Here is a 26,420-nt window from a genome sequence, read left to right on the forward strand (position 1 = left end):
TACGGGCTGAGAAGCTCACGGTTGAACGTGCTGTACTTGCACTTGCGTGGATGAAGCTGATGCCTATAAAAGGCGAGAGGCTGCCAAATGCCGTTGACCAACTGCTTATACACCGTGTCGACTGCACAATCTGATACATCTGTGGTGACAGCGATCAGCGCGTCTAGAAGGAGATGCACCAGCAGCATTACATTAGACAATGCCTGCTTAGTGTCCGAGAATGCCTTGAACCTTTCCACTGTCCAGCCCACAACATGCTTGGTCATATTGCCCTTAAGGGCCTCATACAGGGTGTGCATGAGCTGAGCTGCTTTGGGACAAAACAGTGATAAAAGTTCACCGTGCCCAAAAACTCCTGCAGGGCCTTAACAGTGACTGGCCAAGGGAAGTGCTTAACAGCTTCAACCTTAGCCGGCAGGGGAACTGCCATTGCTGGATTGACACAGTGTCTGAGGAAATCAACCATGGGTTGCCCAAACTGGCACTTCACTGGGTTGATGATAAGACCGTGCTGCCTAAGGCATTTGAAAAGAGTTCTCAAGTGTAAGAGATGTTCAGCTCTAGAAGAGCTGGCTACCAAAATGTCATCTAGGCAAACAAACAGGAATGGAAAATCCCTGAGAACACTGTCCATGAGGCACTAAAAGGTCTGGGCTGCTTTTTCAGCCCAAATGGCATTCAGAGGAACTCAAACAAACCAAACGGTGTAATGACAGCAGTTTTAGGAGTGTCACTCGGGTGGACAGGGACCTGGTGATAACCACGAACGAGGTCCACCTTCGAGAAATTAATTTTCCCTGCCAGGTGGGCAGAGAAATTCTGGATGTGTGGGATTGGGTATTGGTCAGGGGTTGAAGTGTCGTTGGGGCGTTGGTAATCACCACATGGACATCACCCGCCTCCTGGTTTTCACACGATGTGGAGAGGGGAAGCTCATGGACTGCTGGATTGCCTGAAGATACCCAGGTGCTCCATGGCTTCAAACTCAGCCTTAGCGACAGCTAGCTTCTCCAGGTCGAGGCACCTGGCGTAAATGGGTGGGGTGGTAGTGAGGATATGGTGCTCCACCCCGTGTTTAGCAGTGGAGGAGGAGAAGGTGAGCTCGGTCAGGTCTGGGAACTCAGCGAGGAGGCAGAGGATGTTGACGGAGGTGGAAAGGACGCTGGACAACTTTGAAGTGCTGGTGGTGCTGAGTGTGCCAGAGAGGGAGTAGAAAGTCTCTGCGTTGACGAGGCGCTGGTTCTGGACATCAAAGAGAAGACTGCTGGTGCAGAGGAAGTCAGCCCCCAGCAGGATCATAGACACCGCCACCAACACAAAATTCCAGTGGAACTTCGGCCTGCCAAAGCACAACGCCATCTTACACTTAGCAAAAGTCCGGATGGCTCTGCCATTCACAGCCTCGGGAGATGGTCCATATTCCCCAGTTTGTATGTACAATTTAGAGACGGGCAGGACGCTCAACTGAGTGCCCATGTCACAGAGGAATGAACAACAAACTGTCTGACCTGCCAACGCCCACAGCAGCTAAAAGGCACCAGCCATTTCCATTTCCCGATTCCTTGAACCTGCAGGGTGGGTGGTATTTCTGAGCTCTCGGCCCAAACCTCACGTGGCAGAAACACAGGGAAGGAAACTGTCTTTGAGCCACGGTGATTGTCTTATGTTCAGTCATCCAGCCGCATGGTCACACAAGCCTTCTTGGTGATGGAAAGCACCTTGTCAGCCTCTGACAAGAGCCCGGAGGTCTTTGGGGGGAGAGCCAGCCAGAGCCAACCGCATCTCACCTGGTACTTGTTGCAGGAAAAGTTCTCCGAAGGTGAAACACGGCTGATGTCCGTATGGAGGGAAAATATGTGGCCCATCAACTCCGATGGCTTAGAGATGCCTAAACCGGGCAGTGAGAGGAGCCGACAGGCACACTCAGACTCGGAAAGTTTGTAAGTCTCTAGGAGTTACCTAAGAGTCTCGTGCCTGCTGACTTCGAGGGGGTGCTGGAAGACACTCATCACCATGGTCGCCGTACAGCTGTCTAATGCTGCGACAATGTAGTAATTTTTCGTGTCATCTTACGAGATTGCCCACACTGCGAACTGGGCCTCTGCCTGAGCAAACCAAACGGTGGTAAGTTCCTGCCAGAATTCAGGGGGCTTGAGAGCAAAATGAATGAAATCACTCTGAAATCATCCGGAAATCTGTCTAATGAAATTAAGGAGTCCCCACAATATCTTTTTTTTGCACTTTTTCCTACTTAATGACATCTTTTCTATAACAGGATGACCAAAACTGTACATGTTGTGACTTCGAGTTTCGTTTTAAGGGTTTATTAACGTGATATCATGGAGTGTCTGCAGCAGCCTCCACCGCCGCCAGAACTCTGATTTTTTGATTATACCAAGCTCATATTTATACAGCAAGACAAACAACTTCACGTAACTTTGTTTGACATCCCACAGCCAGTACATGCTCAATCATTTAAAAGACATGTCAATTATCTCTAAGCGCGAGTCTAACAGTTCTTCCTGCTTCCTGTTATCAGGACTCATAATTTACCTCCTGGGGCCTAGTATCTTATTACTCGGAGTTCCTGATACCGCCCTTATCATCCAAGGTTATTCTCCACTCACATCAGCAGTCTTAGGCCCAGCTGTTCCAGAATGGTTAAGTATCCCATCATATACTAGTTTTAACCATTCCTACCACAGTACACAATACTCCAAATGTAGCCTCACTGTCTCGTACAACAACAATATAACACCCCAATCCCTATACTCAATCTCCTAATTGATAAGGCCAGCATGCCAATCCCCTTCTTCATCACACACAAAATGCTGGAGGAACTCAGCAGGCCAGGCAGCATCTATGATTGGGAATAAACAGTTGATATTTTGGGCCTTCATCAGGACCCTACACCACTCTATCTATCTATGATGCCACTCTCAAAGGAATTGAATATCATAGAAATCTACAGCATATGAGCCCATTTGGCCCATCCTGTCCTTGCTGACTGAAACCTGGTGTTCTGTCTCCGAGCTCTCAGACTAGTTCAAGTTACAGCGGATCAAGTTCTCTCCAGGTGCTTTTTAAAGGGTGCAAGGGTTTGTTTCCCCACCATTCTTTCAGGCAGTGATCTCTATACCTCCATCATTCTCTGGGTGAGAAAATCATTCTTCAACATTCCCACGCAATGCTGGTGGAACACAGCAGGCCAGGCAACATCTATAGGAAGAGGTACAGTCGACGTTTTGGGCCGAGACCCTCCGTGTGTTGCTTGAATTTCCAGCATCTGCAGACTTCCTCGTGTTTCCGTCTTCAACATTCCGTTAGTTCTTAGACCAGTAAACTTACATTTTTGTCCCTGGTTATTGATCTTCTGTGAAGGGAAATACATCCTTGTGCTCACCAGGAGCTCTTATGCATTTACACACTGGGAGTGAAACTGCTGGCAATTACAAAGCCAATCCAATCTAGCCAGTCTTCTTTTGTAAATATAATTCAGTATTTGTGGCCTCTGCCCTCTCTCTAGTACCATAAATGGAAATGTATGGAATTGTATGTAATCATTTAGTTGCAGCCTAATACATAAAGCTCTTGAATTCTAAGCTTTGACCTCAACACCATATTTATCTACCTTACTGCCTTTAAGGACCTGCACACTGAATCAAATATATTGGTACAAACGCAAGAAACATCTCATGTTTGTGCTACTATACTACTACACTGTTAAATCTTTTCAGGGAATGACTACCTTGAAGAAGTTTAAATCTTCCCTTTCGTAAACACAAAATAATCTGCAGATGCTGGGGTCAAAGCAACACTCACAACACGCTGGAGGAACTCAGCAGGTCGGGCAGAATCAGTGGAAAAGATCGGTTGACGTTTCGGGCCGGAACCCTTCGTCAATTCTGAAGAGGGAAGGGGCAGAGGCCCTGTAAAGAAGGTGGGGGGAGGGTGGGAAGGAGAAGGCTGGTAAAACACAATGGGTAGTAGGAGGCGGAACCAAGAGGGAGGCTTCCAGCCCCTTGGTATGAACATAGAATTCTCCAACTTCCAGTAATTCCCTCCCCCTCCCTTCCCCTATCCCTATGTCACTCTGTCCCCTCCCCCAGCTGCCTACCACCTCCCTCTTGGTTTCGCCTCCTACGACCCATTGTGTTTTCCCCTATTCTTTCTTCACCTTTCCTGCCTATCACCTCCCTGCTTCCCCTCCCCCACCCCTTTATCTTTCCCCTTACTGGTTTTTCACCTGGAACCTACCAGCCTTCTCCTTCCCACCCTCCCCCCACCTTCTTTATAGGGCCTCTGCCCCTTCTCACTTCAGTCCTGACGAAGGGTTCCGGCCCGAAACGTCGACTGATCTTTTCCACGGATGCTGCCCGACCTGCTGAGTTCCTCCAGTGTGTTGTGAGTAAATCTTCCCTTTGATGGGAGTTCAGTGAAACCCTCTCTCACTGTTCCCCCTCTGTGATCTCTGCTGCCTCCAACTCTTTGACCATGTGCTCACCCAAACCCGCTACCACAGCCATGTATCTTTCCTGGGAACATGTTTTTGCTGCCATCTTGTGCCACATGGCTTCCAGATCCATTTTCAATCTTCTCAATTCAGACACTCTGAGGAACACAGATACTCAGCTTCAATTGATTGCTTCTCCCATCGATTTCTACGTGCCACGCTTTCATTCTGCCATCTCCAACAGGATCCCACCACCAAGCACATCTTCACCACACTGCCCCCCCCCCACTTTCTGCTATCGCTCCCTATGCAACTTCCTTGTCTATTTGTCCCTCCCCATTGATCTCCCTCCTGGTACTTATCCTTGCAAGCGGAACAAGTGATACACCTGCCCCTACAACTCCTCCTTCACTACCATTCAGGGCCCCAAACAGTCCTTCCAGGGGGAGGCAACACTTCACCTGTAAGTCTGTTGGGGTCATCTACTGTATCCGGTGCTCCCAGTGTGGCCTCTTGTGTATCGGTGGGACCTGAAGTAGATTGGGACACCTTTTCGCCGAGCACCAATGTTCAGACCATGAGAAAAAGTGGGATCTCCCAGTGGTCACCCATTTTAATTCTACTTCCCCTTCCCATTCTAGAATCTCAGTCCATGGCCTCCTCTACTGCTATGGCGAGGCCACACTCAAGTTGGAGGAGCAAGACCTCATATTCCGACCTGACGGAAAGAACATCGATTTCTCAAACTTCCAGCAATGGCCCTTCCCCTCTCCTTCACCATTTCCCATTCTGATTTCCCTTGTTCTTCTTCCACCCCTCCCATCACCTTCTTGCTCAGACTTCTCATTTTTTTCCAGTCCCGATGAAGGGACTTGGCCCAAAGTGTCGACTGTTTTACTCTTTTCCATAGATGCTGCCTGGCGTATTGAGTTCTTCCAGCATTTTGTGTGTGTGGCTCAAATATATTGGTAATAGTTTTTTTTATTTTATTATTGTCACATGTACCGAAATACAGTGAAAAGTTTGTCTTGCACACTGTTTATAAATATCAAATCATTACACAATGCATTGAGCTAGAAAAAGATAAAATAAGAGCAATGCAGAATAAAGTGTAAAAGCTACCAAAAGTGTACAGTGGAGGTAAAAGATAGAGCGGAATATCGTAACAAGGTAGACTGTGAGGCCAGGAGACCATTTTATCATTACACTCAACACGCTGGAGGAACTCAGCAGGTCGGGCAGCATCCGTGGAAACGATCAGTCAACGTTTCGGGCCGGAACCCTTCATCAAGACTGTAGAGGGAAGGGCCAGAGGCCCTATAAAGAAGTTTGGGGAGGGTGGGAAGGAGAAGGCTGGTAGGTTCCAGGTGAAAAACCAGTAAGGGGAAAGATAAAGGGGTGGGGGAAGGGAGGCAGGGAGGAGATAGGCAGGAAAGGTGAAGAAGGAATAGGGGAAAGGGGCAGGGAGGAGATAGGCAGGAAAGGTGAAGAAGGAATAGGGGAAAACACAATGGATAGTAGAAGGAGGCAGAACCATGAGGGAGGTGATAGGCAGCTGGGGGAGGGACAGAGTGACATAGGGATAGGGGAAGGGAGGGGGAGGGAATTACCAGAAGTTGGAGAATTCTATGTTCATACCAAGGGGCTGGAGACTACCTAGACGGTATATGAGGTGTTGCTCCTCCAACCTGAGTTTAGCCTCATCATGGCAGTGGAGGAGGCCATGTATGGACACATCCGAATGGGAATGGGAAGCAGAGTTTAAGTGGGTGGCTACCGGGAGACCCTGTTTGTTGTGGCAGACAGAGCGGAGGTGCTCCATTTTATCACACAAGAGCTCCATTCAAGAGTCTGATATCTGATAGCATTAGTCCTGTTTCCCAATATTGGAGTCCATATGTCACTTTTATGCCCAATTTAATTTGGATAAATATGAAGCTATCCGATTTTTTTTTCTAAAAACAGCAAGGCAGTTGGGAATTTAGTGATTTTTCATTTCTCATGTTCTTTTATGAGCCCAAAAATGAGTGAAAACTTGCAGCTTCACAGTCTTTTATTTTAAAGTTTAAGCAAAGGAACAGATACAGAGCGTATGAACTGGAGCCAAAGACAAAAGACCAGAATAAAGAGCAAAGATGGTGATTTTTGCAGAGCCTGACACTTTTATACTCAGATAAGACAAATTCCTGAGACAAGGAAGTCAAAAGATTCAGTCACAGCACATGTCATGTGCTGATACATAGCCAATGAAAAATGAAAATGTGACACTGTTATGTAACTGCTACACTGCTTTTTTGCCAGCACGTGGAAACAAACAGCACATAGTGTGAAAATATATGCTTTAAAAGTACAAATTGTGTGTTGGGAAACTACAATTTTAGTCTTGCATTAATTCAACTAATACCTTAGCAAAATAATTAAAAATCTGGTTCCAGTAGCAGGTAATTATCTAGATGGTGTCAGCGTGGGGAAAGTGCAGGTATATCAGGCCCTTGTAGACCAACCAGTCACTGAGCGAAGTGTTCAGGCGCAGCAAGGAGTTGGGGAAGGAAGATGATTTGAGAATGGGAACAAGGGTGGTTTTCTGCACTTCTACAGAGTTTCTGTCAGACAAGAGTTAGGAGTTTTGTGTGCAGCTTTGGTCTCCTTATGTTCTTGCCATGGAAGGAATGCTGGAGGTTGACTAGAGTCCTTCCCGGGACGGTAGGCTTACCAAATGAAGACAGATTGGAGAACAGCAGAATGAAAGAGGATCTTACAAAAACCCTCTCAAATTCTACCTGGAAGCTGCACACGAAGGATGCTCCTGTTGGTTGGTGAGTCCAGTCCCAGCTCACAGGACAGGAGGATAGTCCATTTAGAAAAACTGTGTTCACCCAAATGCTGGTGAACCCATGGAGTTCTCTACCACATGAAGCAGTAGAGGAGGCCATTAAATATATTCCAGGAGGTAAATATGTTTCTTAACATTAAAGGAATCATGGGTAGAAAGTAGGAACAGGGTACCCAAGCAGATGATTTCCCATGATCACTTTAAATAAGAAGCAGGCCCAACTCTGGATTTTTGCACCTTCACCACTTCCCTTTTGGTTCCTCCCACTTTATCCACCCATCAGGAAGGGTTCAGAGATTTCTGGAAACAGACCCAATCTTTCCCTTTCCACCACCAAGCTCCTCTGTCTGACAGAACCTGTCCTTGTATACAGCAACTTCTGCTTTGGCCCCTCCCACTTTCTTCACTGACAGTTCCCCAACACCACATTGTCCGATTCCACCTCCTACCAAAGATTCACAAACAAAACTGCCCTGGTGGGGGATGGTTTCTGCCTGCTCCTGCCCAACCCAACTCACCTTTTCATATCGACTCCATCTTGTCACCTCTGGTCTAGCCCTTTTCTACCTCCACCACTTCATCAACAACTTTCAGTTCTCTGGCCCTGACTGCTTCGTTTTCTCTGTTGGCTTCAGCATTCCTGAATTCAGCTGAAGCTGCACTCATCCAGGCAGAGGAGGGAGGGAGCATCTTCTGGGACAGATGTTGCAGAGCAGTCATTTGACGAGTTGGAGATGTTTGTGGGCAGCTATGTATGAGAACATTTGCAAACTCTTAACACCAACTCCAGACCCTGTTCTGATAGCTCAGATTATGGCTGACACGTTAATAGTGCAATGCTGAAGGAATTCATTGGGTTGAGCAGCATCTGGGGGAAGAAAAGACTTGTTTGGGTTGGAAACCCTGCTTCAGGACTATAGTGGGGAGATGGCTGGTATAAACAGGAGGAGGGAATTCAGGAATCCGAGGAGACTGGTGGACAGGAGGGTTGTAAGATGATGACAGTTTGTGCCAGGAAGAGGAGGGGAGGGAATGAAGTTGGAAGACAGTAGCAGCTGAATAATTGATGGAGTTAGATAGAGGGAAGGAAAACAAAGATGAGAGGGTGATGGAGTGAGCTGGGGGGGAGGGGAGTGTGAATGTTGGAGACAGAGACTGGTGGGAGATAAGCAGGAATACAAAGAGCCACCAGTATTGAACTCTGATACATAAAGGAGGTGAGAATGGGAACTATTAAGGAAGAGGTGAATGGTAGATGGAACCAGAATCAGATCGTGGAGGGGGGAACCTTGGGTGAACTGTGTGTATAGTGAGTGAATGGTACCAGCAGAGGGAGGGATCAAAGATGGATGATGAGTGATTGGGGGTGGGGGCGGTTGAGAAAAAGGGGGACAGAAATGGAAGAAGAGAGGCAGGGGAGAGAATGGGAGTGGAGGCAAAGGAGGAAGAAACTAAAATTGAAAAACTCAATGTTAATACCATAGCATTGTAAACTACCAAGGCAGAATACAAGGTGTTGTTCCTGTATTTTGTGTTGGGCCTTATACTAGCAGCGGCGAAGGCTAAGAACAGACACGCTGGGGTGGGAAGAGGTGTTGAAATGGTTTGCAACTGGGAGCTTGGGATGGCCACTATGGACTGAGTGTGGGTTCACTGTGAAACAGTCATCCAGTCTGTGCTTGGTCTCAATTATGTAAAGGAAGCCATGTTTGGAGCACCAAATACAGATTTAAGGAGGCGTCTGTCATGTTAAGTGTGCTGTATTGTTGTGTTAAAGTTGAGAGCATATAACATTTACTGATCAAAATAACATTTTGCCTCTCTTTTGATGGGATTCTCACTGGTGAAATAAACACAGCTCCAGATGTAAATGGCCCAATAACCAATGAAGGGGAAACAATTCCAGATCAAGCCCAAAGATTGGAACCCAGGGCAGCCGACCCTGGTCCTGACGAGGTTATCACCAATGAGCCAAGCCCTTTAGAAGATGGAGCGCGTTTGACCACAGATACTGAAGACAGTTCAGCTCATGCAGGGGTGACTTCTGAAGAACAAGCGGTGTCAGCAGCTCCAGTGGAAGAGACTGCACTCTCTGATGCTGATGATATTGAAAAAGTTCATCCTTCTGAGGACCGGATTGAAGGTAACATATCAGTTGTGATCTGAAACACTGACCCATATTCTGCAGTCAGTGACAACACTTGTAATTTTGTAATTGTCCTTGTAAAGATGCCCACAAATGTTTCACATAAGACATAGGAACAGAATTAGGCCATTCAGCCCATTGAGACTGCTCCACCATTTCATCATGGCTGAACCATGTTTCCTCTTAACCCCATTCCCCTGCCTTCTCCCTGTAACTTTTCACACCCAGACTACTCAAGAACCCATCAACCTCGGCTTTAAATACACCCAAAGATCTGGCCTCCATAGCTACCTGTAGCAATGAATTCCACAGATTCACCACTCTTTGGCTTAGAAAATTCTTCCTCATCTCCATCCTAAATAGACATCACTCTGTTCAGAGGCCATGCCCTCTGGTCCTTGACTCTCCCACTATTGGAAACATCATCTCCGCATGCACTCTATCTAGACTTTTCAACATTCTATCGATTTCAATGAGATCCCCCCCCTCCCATTATTCTAAATTCCAGTGAGTACGATAACCCCTTCATTCTTGTAATCATTTTTGTGTACCTCCTCTGAACCCTCTCCAATATTGGCAAATACTTTCTTATATAAGGGGCCAAAAACTGCTCGCAATACTCCAAGTGAGGCCTAACCAGTGCCTTATAAAGCCTCAGCATTACATTCTTGCTTTTATATTCTTGTCCTTTCAAAATAGATGCTAACATTGTATTTGCCTTCCTCACCACCAACTCAACCTGCAAGTTAACCTTTAGAGAAATCTGCATGAGGATTCCCAAGCCTTTCTGCACCTTGGATTTTTGAATTTTCTCTTTGTTTAGAAAATAGTATCTGCCAATGTGTCTGCCTTCTTCCAAAGTGCATGACCATACACTTCCTGACACTATATTTCATCTGCCACTTCCTTGTCCATTCTCCTAAGTACTTCTGCAGCCTCCCTGCTTCTTCAACACCATCTGCCTCTCCACCTGTCTTCATATTATCTGCAAACTTGCCTACAATGCCATCAATTCTGTCAAATAAAGCTTTGACATATTACATAAAAAGAAGCGGTCCCAAAATCGACCCCTGCAGAATACCTCTAGTCACCAGCAGCCAACCAAAAAAGGCTCCCTTTATTCCCAGTCTTAGCCTCCTATGAATCAGCCAATCCTCTATCTATGCTAATATCTTTCTTGTGATACCATTGGCTCTTAATCCTGTTAAGCAGCCTCAGGTGCGGCACCTTGTCAAAGGCCTTATGAAAATTCAAGTACACAATATCTACTGATTCTCTTTTGTCCATCCTGGTTGTTATTTCCTCAAAGAACTTCAACAGATTACTTGTTCCTTAAGAAAACCATGCTGAACTTGGCTCATTTTATCATGTGGAATCTTAACAATTGACTCAAACATCTTCCCAACCACTGACTATAGACTAACTAGCCTATAATTTCCTTTCTTTTACTGCCCTCCCTTCTTGAAGAGTGGAGTGACTTTGGCATTTTTCCAGTCCTCCGGAACCATGTCAGAATCTAGTGATTCTTGAAAGATCATTACTAGTGCCTCCACAATCTCTTCAGCTATCTCTTTCAGAACCCTAGTGTGTAGTTCATCTGGGTCCAGGTGACTTACCTACTTTCAGTTTACCAGGCAGCTTCTCCCTAGTAATAGTAACCGTACTCACTTCTACCCCCTGACACTCTTGAACTTCTGTCATACCACTAATGTCTTCCACAATGAAGACTGACGCAAAACAGTTATTCAGTTTGTCTGCCATTTCCTTGTCCACCATTACTACAGCATCATTTTCCGGCAGTCCAATATCTACTCTCGCCTCTCTTTTACACTTTATATACCTGAAGAAACTTTTGGTATCCCATTTAATATTATTGGCTAGCTTAACTTTGTATTCCATCTTTTCCTTCTTTATAACTTTTTTAGTTGCGTTCTGTTGGTTTTTAAAAACTTCCCAATTCTCTAACTTCCCACTAATTTTTGCTGTACTTTGGCCAGCTCTGCTCTCATAGAAACATAGAAACATAGAAAATAGGTGCAGGAGTAGGCCATTCAGCCCTTCGAGCCTGCACCACCATTCAGTACAATCATGGCTGATCATCCAACTCAGAACCCTATACCTGCCTTCTCTCCATACCCCCTGATTCCTTTAGCCACAAGGGCCTTATCTAACTCCCTCTTAAATATAGCCAATGAACTGGCCTCAACTGTTTCCCGTGGCAGAGAATTCCACAGATTCACCACTCTCTGTGTGAAGATGTTTTTCCTCATCTCGGTCCTCAAAGGCTTCCCCTTTATCCTCAAACTGTGACCCCTCATTCTGGACTTCCCCAACATCAGGAACAATCTTCCTGCATCTAGCCTGTCCAATCCCTTTAGGATTTTATACATTTCAATCAGATCCCCCCTCAATCTGCTAAATTCCAGAGGGTATAAGCCTAGTCGATCCAGTCTTTCATCATATGAAAGTCCTGCCATCCCAGGAATCAACTGGTGAACCTCCTTTGTACCCCCTTGCCTCTGTAATTCCCTTTGCTTCAATGAAATAGTATACATTTTACTCTAGCTTCTCCCTCTCAAATTGCAGGGTGAATTCTATCAAATTATGATCACTGCCTCCCAAGGGTTCCTATATTTTAAACTCACTAAGCAAATCCGGTTCATCACACAACACCCAATCTAGAATAGCATTTCCACTAGTGGCTCAACCACAAGCTGCTCTAAAAAGCCACCTCATGGGCATTCTACAAATTTTCTCTCTTGGGATCCAGCAACAAACTGATTTTCCCAATCTTCCTGCATATTGAAATCCTCCATGACTATCATAACATTGCCCTTATTATGTGCCTTTTCTAACTCTCGTTGTAATTCTGGCTACTGTTCAGAGGCCTGTATGTAACTCTCATTAGGGTCTTTTTACCTTGCAATTTCTTATTTCTATCCTCAAAGATTTTAAATCTTCTGAACCTATGTCACCTCTTTCTCACGATTTGATTTCTTTTATTTTTACCGATAGTGTGGTGCGTGGCCAAGCGGTTTGGGCGTTGGACTAGTGATCTGAAGGTTGTGAGTTCGAGTCCCAGCCGAGGCAACGTGTTATGTCCTTGAGCAAGGCACTTAACCACACACTGCTCCAGTCCACCCAGCTGAAAATGGGTACCGGCAAAATACTGGAGGGTTAACCTCACAATAGACTGGCGTCCTAGCGGGTAGGGGGAGTCTCGTACTCTCAGTTGCTTCACGCCACGGAAACCGGCATAAGCACCAGCCTGATGAGCCTATAAGGCTCGGGACAGAATTTAACTAACTACCAACAGAGCCATGCCACCCCCCTTGCCTACCTGCCTGTCCTTTCCTTGGATGTTTAGCTCCCAACTATGATCCTCTTTCAGCCACGACTCAGTGATGCCCACAACATCATACCCGCCAATCTCTAACTGTGCTACAAGTTCATCCACCTTATTCCACATATTGCATGCACTCGAGTATAACACCTTCATTCATTACCCTTTTCGATCTTGTCCACATGTTACACTTCAACTCACCCCGCTGACTGCAATTTTGCTCCGTCATCTGCTGTCCTTCCCAACAGTCTCACTACACACTGCATCTACTTGTATAGCAAATAACCCATCGCTCCGGTTCCCATCCCCCTGCCAAATTAGTTTAAACCATTCCCAACAGCTCTAGAATACCTGCTGACAAGGATATTGGTCCCGCTCGGGTTCAGGTGTAATCCGTCCTTCCTGTACAAGTCGTACCTTCCCCAGAAGAGATCCCAATGATCTAGAATTCTGAACCCCTGCCCCTTGCACCAGGCATGCATTCATCTGCCAAATGATCCCATCTTACTCTCACTAACACGTGGCACAGGCAGCAATCCGGAGATCACTACCCTGGAGGTCCTGTTTTTCAGCTTTCTACCCAAATCCCTAAATTCTCTCTTCAGGACTTCCTCCCTTTTCCTACGCATGTCATTGGTACCAATATATACCAAGACTTCTGGCTGCTCGCCTCCCCCCTTTAGGATGCCATGGACCCAATCAGAGACACCTCTGACCCTGGCAGTTGGGAGGCAACGCAACATCTGAGTGTCGCTTGCAAGTAAACAGAATCTCATGTCCCCTCCTCTAATTATGGAACCCACTATCACTACTGCAGCCTTCTTTGCTCCCGCACCTTCCCTTTTGAGCCACAATGCCAGGCTCAATGGCAGCAACACAGTTGCCGCAGTTCCACCCGGTAGTCATTCCCCCCCAACAGTATCAAGGGTGATATACTTATTATTGAGGGGGACAGGAATGACCACAGGGTACTCTTGCACTGGCTGCCCATTTCCTTTCCCTCTTCTGACAGTCACCCAGTTACCTGCCTCTTGCAATTTAGGAGTGACTACCTTCCTGTAGCTCCTATCTATCGCCTCGTCATTTTCCCAAACAAGCTAAAGGTCTGTCTCTATGACATAGACTTCCCCGAATTCCAACACTAATTGTTGTCTAGCATTAATTCTAAGACTGGAATCCCTCGCACTCCACCCCACCTGAATGAATCTAGATCCAACAATATTCAAAACACTTGACACTGTGCAGAATGAAGCAGCCTGTTTGATGGACACCTCATCTATCACTCAAGATATTCAGTCCCTCCACCACCAGCATACAGTGACTGCAGTGAATACCATGTGCAAAATGCACTGGTTATTCACCTACGCTATTCAACCACCATCCCCAAAATTGCCATAAAAGCAGAAAATGTTGGAAAGGCTCAAGCAGGTCAGTCAGCATACATGGAAAGAGAAAAAAAATAGTTTATTTAGTAGCAGAGTTGGGTTGGGGTTGGATGGGCAGGACAAAAAGAATATATGTGTATTAGGATGAGGTTAGGATTAACTGTGGGAATATGTAGAGATTGATGGGTTAAAGTTGACAGATAGTTATAGATCAAAGGATTGGACTAGATTGGAGCAGCACACACAAGATGCTGAAGTAACGAAGCAGGTCAGGCAGCATCTATGAAGAGCAATAAACAGTCAACGTTTCGGGCTGAGACCCTTCATCAGGACTGGACTGGAAGAGGCAAGGAAGTCAGAATAAGAATATGGGAGGGGAGGGGTAGGGAGTACAAGCTGTCAGGTGATAGGTGAGACCAGGTGAAGGGCAAGGTGGGTGGGTAGAGGAGGGACAATGAAATGAGAAGCTGGGAGGTGATTGGTGGAAGAGGTAAAGGGCTGAAGAGGGAGGAATCTGACAGTACAGTAGTTCATGGGAGAAAGGAAAGGAGGAGGGGCACCAGAGGAAGGTGATGGGCAGGTGAGAAGAGACAGGGTGAGAGGGGAGCCAGAATGGGGATGGAAAAAGAGAGAAGGGGGCAGGGGGATAAGTTAGAGAAATCAAAGTTCATACTATTTGAGGTTGGAGACTACCCAGACGGATAACAGGTTTTGCTCTTCCAACCTGAGAGTGGCCACGTCGTAGCAGTAGAATTAGTTTAGATTATTTGTCATATACTTCATGGTGCAATGAAATTGAAATGAAGTCCATGGAGTAAACGGTATACATGTAATAATAAATACGAGTGCTGAACAACAGAAATGGTACAAAGATTGTAGTGCAATCTGAAATAATGCAAAATGCAACCCTTACGTGATACTGTATTGCAAGTGATAATAGTGAAGTCGACCTTCACTAATCCAACTACCTGTAATCCGGTTCCTTCGATAATCCGGCACTGATTATGCTTAATGTGATCCTTCTGTAATTCAGCATTTTCACTAATCCGGCACTCCTCAAGTCCCAATGGTGCCGGATTAGTGAAGGTCGACCTATAATATCAGGATGTACCAGTGGAAGGAGCTAAACTGAGCCAATATCACAGATGGTTGACTGAAGAACCAGACAGTTCTGCTGCAGCCAAAGAATGTGAATTACCTAAAGTTGTTGAAGTTGATATTGAGTCTGCAACGTGCCCAGACAGAAGAGGCATTATTCCTCAAGCTTACATTGGATTGCACTGAAATAATGCGGGAGGAAGACTCAGTATCAAATCATATAACTTCCGGTAACTCATTTTCTGATTTGCTCACTTCTGTTGTTCTCATCCGGATAGGTGACTTGACTCAGATTTCATGGTTTCCATGTCCAGGTGAGACGGGAGAGAAAATGGAGTGCAAGATAGCCATCAAAGCCAATGATGAAAAGGAAAATGAAGTGGAGACATCTGAAGACCTTTTGCCTCCTGAGCCGATAGAGCCAAGTATGTTAGAAATAAGGTTGTTTATTAAATGTGCAAATCCCTCACCAGACTAAACATGTGCTGAACAATAGGTTAACAAGGAGAAACCATCTTATTGCCCATCTTGAATTTCTTATGGTCTTGAGGCCCCTGATCCTAAAGTTTCATCCAACTGTGCCCATACGTGCTATTTGTAGCATCTCCAACCTAACACTCCTACAACATTACAGAATCAGAGATGCAAGCTGGTAACTAGATAACCATGGCCCAAGATATATCCACTAAACCCCCTTCCTTGGTAGTTTCCAGCACTGTAAACGTTGTGCTTTCCACTGAGAGACTAGATTAAATAACAAGTCTTTGTTACCCTTTAACAAGTAAAGTAAATTTTCAGAACCTGAATTCAGCTGGAGAGCATGTGCTAATAAGGTGAGGCTGGTATTGGTAATGGTATTGGTTTATTTTTGGCACGTACTGTACAACGATACAGTGAAAAGCTTGTCTAGTATACTGTTTATACAGATCAAATAGTTACACAGTGCATTAAACTAGTAAAACAAAATCAATGTAGAAAAGCAATTGAAAAGTACAAGATCATAACAGGGTAGATTGTGAGGCTAGGAGTCCATCTGGACAAACTTGGGCTGTTTTCTCTGGAGCATTGGAGGCTGAGGAGAATCCTGGTAGAAGTTTATAAAATAATGAGAGGTAGAGAGCATAGGCAATCAGAATCTTTCTCTCAGGATCAAAATGGGAAATTCTAAAGGAAAACGTTGACTGTTTATTCCTCTACATAGACGGTGCCTGACCTGCTGAAGTCCTCCGGCATTTTGTGTGCATTGCTCCAGATTTCCAGCATCTACTGAATCTCTGTCTTTCTGGAGGACATGCACTTAATTCGCAAGGGGGAAAGTTTAAAGGAGATATGTGGGACAACTTAAAGAAGATTTTGTTTATGTATTTTACACAGAGAGTGTTGGGTGCTTGGAATTTGCCTCAAGGAATAGCAGAGGAAGTAAATATGCTAGTGGCATTAAAGAGGTTTTTAGATGTTACATGAATATGGAAGGATATGGACTATGTGCAGGCAGAAGAAATTCAGTTTAATTTGGCACCATGTTTGGCACAGCTATGATGGGCCAAAAGGTCTGTTCCTGAGCTGTTTTCTGTCCTGTGTTCATTAATAAGTAAATTAAATTTCCAGAATCAGTTTTGGTAAAAATCCATACAAGGCTATTAAAGCATTAGTATTTTCCAACAGCTTTACTCCTCAGCTATCCACTTCCATGCTGACTTCCAAGGAAACCTCAGCATTATCCAATGCCATCTGATACAGTTCACAGGTGATGTGCAGGCATGCCTCATATCAGAAGGTTTCTAGTTGAATTCTTGTACAATGTGAAGTAAACCAGAAATGGCTGATACCAAGCTTCACTCTAATAGTAAACAAATATCCAAATGCGAAATACTGAAATAAACAGCGATATGTGATCTAACTACTAATAAATAAAATGTGCCAGAATATTTCTAATACTAGAGTTTATGGATGTGGAGAGGATGTTACTTTTAGTAGGAGAATCTAGAAAGAGAGCACAGCCTCAGATAATTGGACATCCATTTACAACTGAGATGAGGAAGGAATTTTTTCTGCCAGAGAATGTTGGCTGAAGAAATTCCAGTTACAATTCAGCCAGAATCTGTGGAATTTGTTGCCAAGGCTGGATATGGAGGCCAAGTTATTATGTATATTTAAGGCAGAGATTGACAGGTTGTAGACTAATAATTGGGTCAAGGGTCACAGGGAAATGGTGGGTATGGGATTGAGAAAAATAAATCCACTGTGATTGAATGGCAGAGCAAGTAGCCTAATTCAGCTCCTATATCTATAGTCTTAAATTAATCATTTTGTTGATATTTTGCTGCTGTCTACATTGTGTAGATATCCAATTCAAAGTAATACCTACTTTCAATATTTTCTTCCTTTTAGTAACAAAAAATAAAGAAGATTAAACCTTTGCTTGCTACAATTTTGAGAAGCTCTCCCATTAATATTCTCCTCTCACCTGGAACTTATCCAGCTGCTTCAAATTTTGCAATCACTCTCCTTGAGAGGTTTTAAGAGTCAGTATCAGCCATCCTGCCGAAGAAAGAGGAAGCTGCTTTTACTCAACTTTGGTCTGGTGTTTCTACAAATATTTGCCAAGCTATACCCAACCAATACATTCAGCTGGATAACTCGGTGTGCTGTTGATCTGCTTAGACAATACAGTTACATCACTGTACAGGTGAGAGGCAGGGACAGGTTTTTTTCTCTGCAGCTGGTACTTCTCACTCTACATTCACCATGAAGTCAACAAAATCTCAGCATGTGCCGATCTTTCTAACGTGGGACTGGAATATCACAACTTAAAAACAAAATTGCTTTAAAATTTATTCAGAAGAAAACCAGCAAACTAAACAAAAGAAAAAATTGAGACAAAACAGCATTGAATAGTCAACTTGTAATTAAAAAGAGGGGATTGTAACAATCTGGTGGTATTATGTAACCTCAACTGTACGAAAGTAAAGCATCATTTTAAAAAGGCATTCCTTGTTTTGTAACACTAATGATTTTATAGGAGGCTTCATAGTATGAATAGTTCTGTCGGAGTATGGACTTTGAGAGCTCCACCAAGTTGCTTGTAATACTGGGTACTGTTGGTCAGCTGAGATGGCTTGATTAGGTTTTCCACCAAAGTGGTCATTTTAATGTTCATTGCATTGTGTAGATAAAAATATAAATAATTTTATGATTGGTCACATATGTAAAACATTTATATGAAATTTGTTCTAACAGATCAAATATGATTTTTAATAAGATATTTTTGTTTTGCAAAGATACTATGAATTATGGTTTATGGACTCGGCTGGGTAGATGGATTTAAGAAACAGAAGAGCCCAGATCCAACTGAAATAAGTAGCAGCCTGGAAACGCTTCCTGATCTCTACATATTGTTATGTTGAGAAGGGAGATGATGCATCACAAGAGCTATATACTTCCTTAAAATGACCTGTGTTTTGATTTGCTTAGGTGTCTATGTTGAAGGATGTGAAATATATAACAGCTTTCAAAAATACCACAAGTCTTCATGTGGCTTATTCTTTACTTGCATTTCAACCAGGCTTACTAAATATGACAAGGCATTATGATCACACTTTACATGGTTTCCCAAAGAAATAGCAATTGCAGTTACTGTGCAGAGCAAGGGAAAACTTATTGAGCGCATCAGGTCGAGATCTCTAGTTCTAATTCTGGCCCAATCTCTGGTTTAAGACTTTGACCTAGTTTTATTTTTCAATTTTTCGCTTTACCCAGGATTCAATAAACCAAGCAACACATGGTCTGCTGGAGGAACAGCATAATGAACATGTAGCTCATATAAGATGGCAAAGTTACTCAATAAATCCATAATAGAATAATAACCATAATAGAATCAATGAAAGATTGTAACAACTGTGCAAATACAAAAAGAATCAACAATAATAAATAAGCAATAAATATCAATAACATGAGCTGAAAAGTCACTGAAAGCAAGTCCATAGATTGTGGGAACATATCAATGGGACAACTGGAGTGAAGTTATCCCCTTTGGTTCAAGAGCTTTATGGTTGACAGGTAATAACTGCTCCTGAACCTGGTGGCGTAGGTCCTGAGGCTCTTGTACCTTATCCTACTGTTTGTAGGATTTTTCGTTTAAGAGCATTGGTGTTTCCATACCAGACTGTGATGCCGCCAGTCAATATACTCTCCACTGCACATCTATAGAAGCTTGTCAAAGTTTTAGATGTCATGCCAAATCTACACAAACTCCTAAAGTAGTAGAGGCACTGCCATGCATTCTTTGTAATCACATTTATGTCCTGGGCTCAGACAGGTCCTCTGAAATGACAACACCGAGGAATTTAAAGTTGCTGACCCTCTCCACCTCCGACTCTCCAACGAGGACTGGCTCGTGGACCTCTGGTTTCCTCCTCCTGAAGTCAGTAATCAACTCCTTGGTCTTGCTGACATTCATTGAGCGGCTGTTGACACCACTCAGCCAGATTCATCACCACATTCAGCCTATGAGAGTGGTGTCATCAGCAAACTTGAAGTTGGCATTGGAGCTGTGCTTGGCAACACAGTCAGAAGTATAAAGGAAGTAGAGCAGGATACTAAGCACATAGCCTTGTGGTGCATCTGTGCTGATGGAGATTGTGGAAATGTTGTTGCCAATCCAAATTGACTGTATGTGAGGAAATTGAGGATCCAATTGCACAGGGAGGTATTGAGGCAAAGATCTTGAAGCTTATTAATTAGTTTTGAGGTAATGATGGCATTGAATGCCAAGCTGTGGTCAATAAATGCATCGTTGCTGTCCAGGAGTTTCAGGGTTGAGTGTACAGCCAATGAGATGGCAGCTGCTGTCAAACTAGGCAAACTAGAATGGATCCAAGTCATTTCGCAAGCAGGAATTGATATGTTTCATCACCAACCTCTTAAAGCACTTCATCACTGTGGATGTAAGTGCTACTGGACAATAGTTATTGAGGCAGTTCACTACATTCTTCTCAGGCACCAGTAAAAGTGAAGTCAGCTTGAAGCTGGTGGATACCCCAGACTGCTGAAGTGAGGGATTAAAGATCTCAGTGAACATTTTTAGCCAGTGGATCATCACAGGTCTTTAATACGTGGCCAGGCACCCCATAAGGGCCAGATGCTTTTCATGGCTTGTATGTCAGCCTGGGACTGAAATCACAGGATCATCAGGGGCTGCAGGAGTTCCTCTATGTTTCAACAGTCAAATCATGCATAGAAGGCATTGAACTCATCTGGAAGTAAAGCCCTGTTGTTGCCTGTGTCACTTGACTTTACTTTACAAGAAGTGATGATATTCAAGGCCTGCCACAACTATCGAGCATCCTTCATTGATTCAAGTTTTAGTCAAGTTAAGCACACAAAAAAATCTAGTCCAAGACCCTGAGTCCATGAATGTTGCAGCAGTCTGCAGTCAAATACAATATGGCTTGTCTTTTGCTGGGCAAACACTGGGGGCAGCACCATCTCCAGCTTGGACACTGTACCATACTGTCCCCGGCACTCCAGTGCATTGCGTCTCTCCTGGGTGGCCTGAGGCCTGTCCTTGCTATGACCAAGGCCATGCAGCTCCCCCACCATTCGCCAATAGATCAGTGAATCAGACTTGCAGTATTCCACATTAACAATGTCCAATAGCGTCTTGCAATCACAAGTGACTAAGCCAATCACTTGCTGTTAGACTGCACACCATCACTGCGCACCAACTCCTCTGATGCCTCTCTGACAAAGGCAGCAACACGATTTGCACCAAGTCGAGCTCCTTCAGGTTCTCCACCAATGAACAACTCACTGATGGGGTAGACCTGCAGTACTTATGTCCAGCAGGGTCTAGCGATTATAAAAAAATGTTTAATAAAGGCAATAACACATTTAGTTGGTCCCATAGAAGTCGCTGTGATCAGGTGTGCCGCCAACTTACCAGAAATGACTAAGGTTGTTTAATGAAGAATGCAAGGTGTTCTAATGAAACTAAAGCTTGCAATGGAAATATCTCTCTGCACAAAGCCAAGAATGTGATCAATGGGAACTGTAAGCTTTATGGCCTCTCAAGCCTGCTCTGGACCTACCTGCACCCTGTGACCCTTAACATGCCTGTTGGATTAAAACACTGTCACGTCATTGAATATGTTCAAACAATTAGGGAGGGCTTCCTCAGTCTTCAAGCAGAAATTTCCAAAAAAATAAATAAATAAATAAATAAATCACAACTCTTGGAAGTTGTTCCTCCGCTCCATAAGTAATCTCATAGTCTGAAACCACGTCACCTGATTTGATCCCACCATGTTGCTGAGACAGGATGACATGTTTGAGGAGAGACTGGATAAGCTGGGGCTTTTTCCCCCTTGCAGTATAGGAGGTTGAGGGATTTACAAAATGATGCATTGTGCCAGAGGTCCGTGAGTGTCGGGGAACAGGAGTGAGTGCCATTGCCATTACAAAGGAAAAAGTGCTAAGCAAACTCATAGGTCTTAAGGTGGTTAAGTCACCTGGGCCAGATGGACTTCATTCTACAGTCCTGACAGAGGTTGCTGAAGAGATAACGGATACATTGTTCAGGATCTTTCAAGAATCACTCGATTCTGGCATGATCCCAGAGGAATGAAAGATTGCAAATGTCACTCCACTCTTTAAGAAGGGAGGAAGGCAAAAGAAAGGAAATTATAGGCCAGTTAGCCTAATCTCAGTGGTTGGAAAAGTGTTGGAGTCTATTATTAAGGATGGGGCTTAGAAGTACTTGGAGACAATTGATCAAATAAGTCAAAGTCAGTATAGTTTCTGTAAAGGGAACTCTTGCCTGATAAATCTTTGAGGAAGTAACAAGCAGGGTGGACAAAGCAGAGGCAGTGGATATCATTTACTTGGATTTTCAGGTGTTTGATAAGGTGCTCAACAAGATAAAATCCTATGGCATTACAGAAAAGATACTGGTGTGGATAGCAGGATGGTTGACAGGCAGGAGGCAGCGAGTGGGACTAAAGAGGGCCTTTTCTCATTGGCTGCCAGTGACTGGTGGTGTTCCTCAGGGGCCAGTATTAGGACCACTGCTTTTCACATTGTTTGTCAATGATTTAGATAATGGAATTGATGGCTTTGTGGCAAAGCTTGCAAATGATGGGCAGATAGGTGGAGGGGTAGGTGGTGCTGAGGAAGCAATGTGATTGCAGCAGCACTTAGACAAATTGGAAGAATGGGCAAAAAAGTGGCAGATGAAATGCAGTGTTAGGAAATGTACGATAATGCATTTTGGTAAAAGGAACAATAGACTATTATCTAAATGGAGAGAAAGTTCAAATATCAACAGTGCAGAGGGACTTAGGAGTTCTCAGGCAAGACTCCCAGAAGGTTAATTTACAGGTTGAGTCTGTGGTAAAGAAGGCAAAAGCAATGTAGGCATTTATTTCAAGGAGAATAGAATATAAAAACAAGGAGATAATGCTGAGCCTTTACAAGACACTAGTCAGGCTGCGCTTGGAGAATTGTCATCAGTTTGGGGCCCCGTATCTCAGAAAGGATGTGTTGTCTTTGGAGAGAGTTCAGAGGAGGTACACGAGGATGATTCTGGGAATGAAGAGATTAACATTTGACAAGTGTTTGGCAGCTTTGGGCCTGTACTCACTGGAATTAAGAAGAATGCAGGGGATCACATTGAAACCTACTGAATGTTGACAAGGTGGATGTGGAGAGGATGTTTCCCACAGTCAGGGTATCCAGAACTAGAGGGCACAGCTCAAAATTGAACAGCAACTCTTTAGAAGAGGTGAAGAGGAAATTTTTAGCCAGAGAGTAGTAAATTTGTGGCATTCTCTGCCACAGAATGTGGTGGAGGCCAAGTCTGTGGGTATATTTAAGACAAAAGTTGATTGTTTCCTGATCGGTCAGGGCATCGAGGGATATGGCGAGAAGGCAGGTGTATGGGGTTGAGTGGGATCTGGAATCAGCCATGATGGAATGGTGGAGCAGACCTAATGGCCTAATTCTGCTCCTATGTCTTATGGATCTGGTATATGGTCAGTTTATTCCCCAGGGTTGGGCAGTCAAAACCTAGGGGTTTAAGGTGAGAGGAGAAATATTTCATAGGACCTGTAAGGGCAACTTTTCCCAGACAGATGGTGGTGGGTATGTAGAACAAGCTGCCAGAGAAAATTGTATAGGACAATTACAATGTTTAAAGGGCATTTGGACAGTTACATAGAGAAGTTTAGAGGAACATGGGCAAAACTTGAGCAAATTATACTAGCTCAGGGAGGCACTGTGGTTGGCATGGCCAACTTAAGCTGAAGGGCTTGTTTCTGTGCTGCATAACTATGAGGAGAAAGGCATTAGAACCCATTAAAACAAAAGACTGAACATCTGCTGTGCAGAGAGAAAAAAAATCAAATCGTGCAAATAACATTCAGAACTAAAGTTCATGAAAATGAGCCATCACTGTAGCGGATTCAAAAGCCCATTATTTGCAGGCCACAGCGTTAGTTCAGTGCAGAGATGAGTAAATCTCACGGAGCAGTGAGCTGAAACGGCCCATCTTCACTTCCGGTCCTGACACCCTGATCTTTTCAATCTGGTCTGGTGCTTAAATTGCCCGAACCTGGGCCCTGCCACTTCCATACATTCTTGGGCCCAAGCCCCACCACCCTGATTCGGCCTGTACCCAACCTTTCCAATTCAGCTCGATGCTTAAATCGCTCAAACCTCGAGTCTTTCCTCGTTCTTGGTACCAGGCTCCACCTCGACTCTGCCTCGACTCGGATATGCTGTATCAAATTGCCTTCAAGTCTGCTCCAGCCCGGACCTTGCTGTCTCCATTTTGCCTTCACTGCAACCATCCTGCACGTTTGAGACTTCAGCTCACACTACAAAAATGGCAAGTCGTACGGGCAGTTTAAAAGCTCAGCTCCAACAGGGAAGTTACAGTCCCTGCAGTGATCACTTACCAGGAAAAGTGTGATCAATAAAGTATTCAGCTGTTTTCTTTGTTTTATTTGCCACCAGCAAGTAGTCGTTGAGCTCCACCAGCACCATCTTAAACCACTATCATTATGTGTGTAACAGTAAGTGCAGCACTCCACAGCTCAGGGCATTTTGGAGTTCAATTCTGGCACCATCTGTGAGGAGCCTCTGTACATCATCCCTGTGGAATGTGTGGGTGCTCCAGTTTCCTCTGACAGTCCAGTCATAACCAGTAGCTTCATCGGTCTTTGTAAATTGTGCTGTGATTAGGTTAGGGTTAATTGGGTTTGTCGGGGGTTACTGAGGCTGGAAGGGCCGACCACACACTGTATTGCCAAAATAAAAATAAAATAAATGAAAATGAAAATTAAAGTATTGACATGGAGCATTTGGGGTCTACGGCATTTAACTATGCAGTACCTTCTATGCTCACATAAGTCACCTGTCTTCCTTTCACCTACTACTGCAAGTACCTTGAAGTGCGACAACTTGAAGAGTCCCAATATACAGACATGCCGAGAGCTTGGCTGCCAAATGCATCCAAACCACTAGGACTGAGCAAGTCATTGCAGAGTTGGTGGAAATATTAACAGACTCAGATAAAGGAGCTCTGTGTTACCATCAATCCTAGTCACACAACTGAAGTACATGTCTGGCCAACAGACGTGTTTAGTTACGTGGATTCCACAAAACTGCCCACCCTATCAAACCCAGAGGAGGAAATTGAAAAGTCTAACTGGCCCAGAAACAAAAACAGAAGGCAGGTAATGAGATATTTCGGGTCAAAGACTGTTCGTACTCATGGGTGTTGTAAAACAATAAAACATGAAAACTTCCAAGGGGGAATACACTTTATTTATATTTTTTCCCCTCCAGGTTACCTTTGCTTCCCATTGTCTTTCTGATTTTGTTGTGTGAATCTTTAAAACCAGTTATCTTTTGCTCTAGATTCCAGCATCTGCAAACTTAATTTCTCTATGCTTTAACCCTGCTTTCTGGTGGATAGAGATGGCTGGAAATTGTATTCAGTTCAGTTTTCTGGGTTTAAACATTCTTCACCTGTTTGTGGCAAAATCAAATATAATCTGATACCAAGTAGTTCACCCAACCACAACCAAGTCAAAAAAATTAAAAACTACTAATGCAGGAAATCGGAAATTAAATCAGAAAATTCTATGAACACTAAGTAGGTCAGGCAGCATCTATAGGAAGAAAAACACTTTATGCTTTAGGTCCTGGACCTGAACAAATGCTTTGGTTCTGATAAGGTACCTGGGACCTCAAATATTAACTGCTACTCTTTCTACAAATTCTGCATGACCTTTTCAGTGCTTTTATATTTATTTTAGTTGCAATGAATTGGTAAATTGATATTGTCTCATGTACCAAAGTACAGTGGAAAACTTGGTTTTGCATGCCTTCCACACAAATTGTTTCATTACATCAGTGCATTAAGGCAGTACAAAGGAAAACAATAAGAATGCAGAATACTGTTACAGAGAAAGTGCATTGCAGGCAGGCAATAAAGCGCAAGGTCAGAAAATAGATTGTGAAGTCAGGAATCCATCCTTATTGTACAAGGAGACTGGTAAGCAGTCTTGTAACAGTAGGATAGAAACTGTCCTTGAGGTTGGTCTTGCGTATTTTTCAGGTTGTAGCATCTTCTACCCAATGGGAAGGAGGAGATAGAACATCCAGGGTGGATGGGGTCTTTACCGAGGCAGTGAGAAGTGTAGACATGGAGAGGAGGCTTTTTTCCATGATGTGCTGTGTTCACAACTCTCGTGGTCTCAGGCAGAGCAGGTGCTATAGGACGCTTTCTATGGTGCATCGATAAAAATTGGTGAGGGTCAAAGGAGCCATGCTGAATTACATGGTCAAGAACACACTCATAAAGTCACTTGAACCCAGACATGAAATATGTTAGCTCTGAGTAGGCAGGCAAGGAATGTGGGAACACCTAGAGCAAGTTTTCAGACGCTGTCCAGAGAAACCCTTAGCTTTCCCCAGGTGGGACATGGATTTGGTTCCATTCAAAAGTCCCACAGCTCCCCCAGAAATGAGCTAACACAGAATTGTGGATGAGGGCACTACAACCAAGCTGCCTCACTTCACTTCAACCACAGGTTAGAAGAATCATTAGCCTCTGAAAATTAAGACAATGTGTAAAATGGCATCGATGCTGAAAATGA

General features: G+C 44.1%; 1 protein-coding gene across 3 annotated transcripts in view; it reads left to right on the forward strand.

The window, feature by feature from the left end:
• The window catches only part of LOC140200854 (uncharacterized), a 36,706-nt gene extending 17,928 nt beyond the window's left edge, over positions 1-18,778 (forward strand). For 2 of the 3 annotated variants that reach the window (XM_072264585.1, XM_072264639.1), the window contains exons 3-5: positions 9,145-9,429; positions 15,537-15,683; positions 18,540-18,778. In XM_072264585.1, coding sequence (XP_072120686.1) covers positions 9,145-9,429; positions 15,537-15,683; positions 18,540-18,586 — 479 coding nt within the window. In that variant the 3' untranslated portion in view covers positions 18,587-18,778. Of the gene's footprint in view, positions 1-9,144; positions 9,430-15,536; positions 15,684-17,649 lie in introns of all 3 variants that reach the window. The other variant, XM_072264522.1, reaches the window with a different exon arrangement.
• The last annotated feature ends 7,642 nt before the right edge of the window (positions 18,779-26,420 follow it).

Source organism: Mobula birostris, chromosome 1 (assembly GCF_030028105.1).
Source record: "Mobula birostris isolate sMobBir1 chromosome 1, sMobBir1.hap1, whole genome shotgun sequence".
NCBI classification, from domain to species: domain Eukaryota; kingdom Metazoa; phylum Chordata; class Chondrichthyes; order Myliobatiformes; family Myliobatidae; genus Mobula; species Mobula birostris.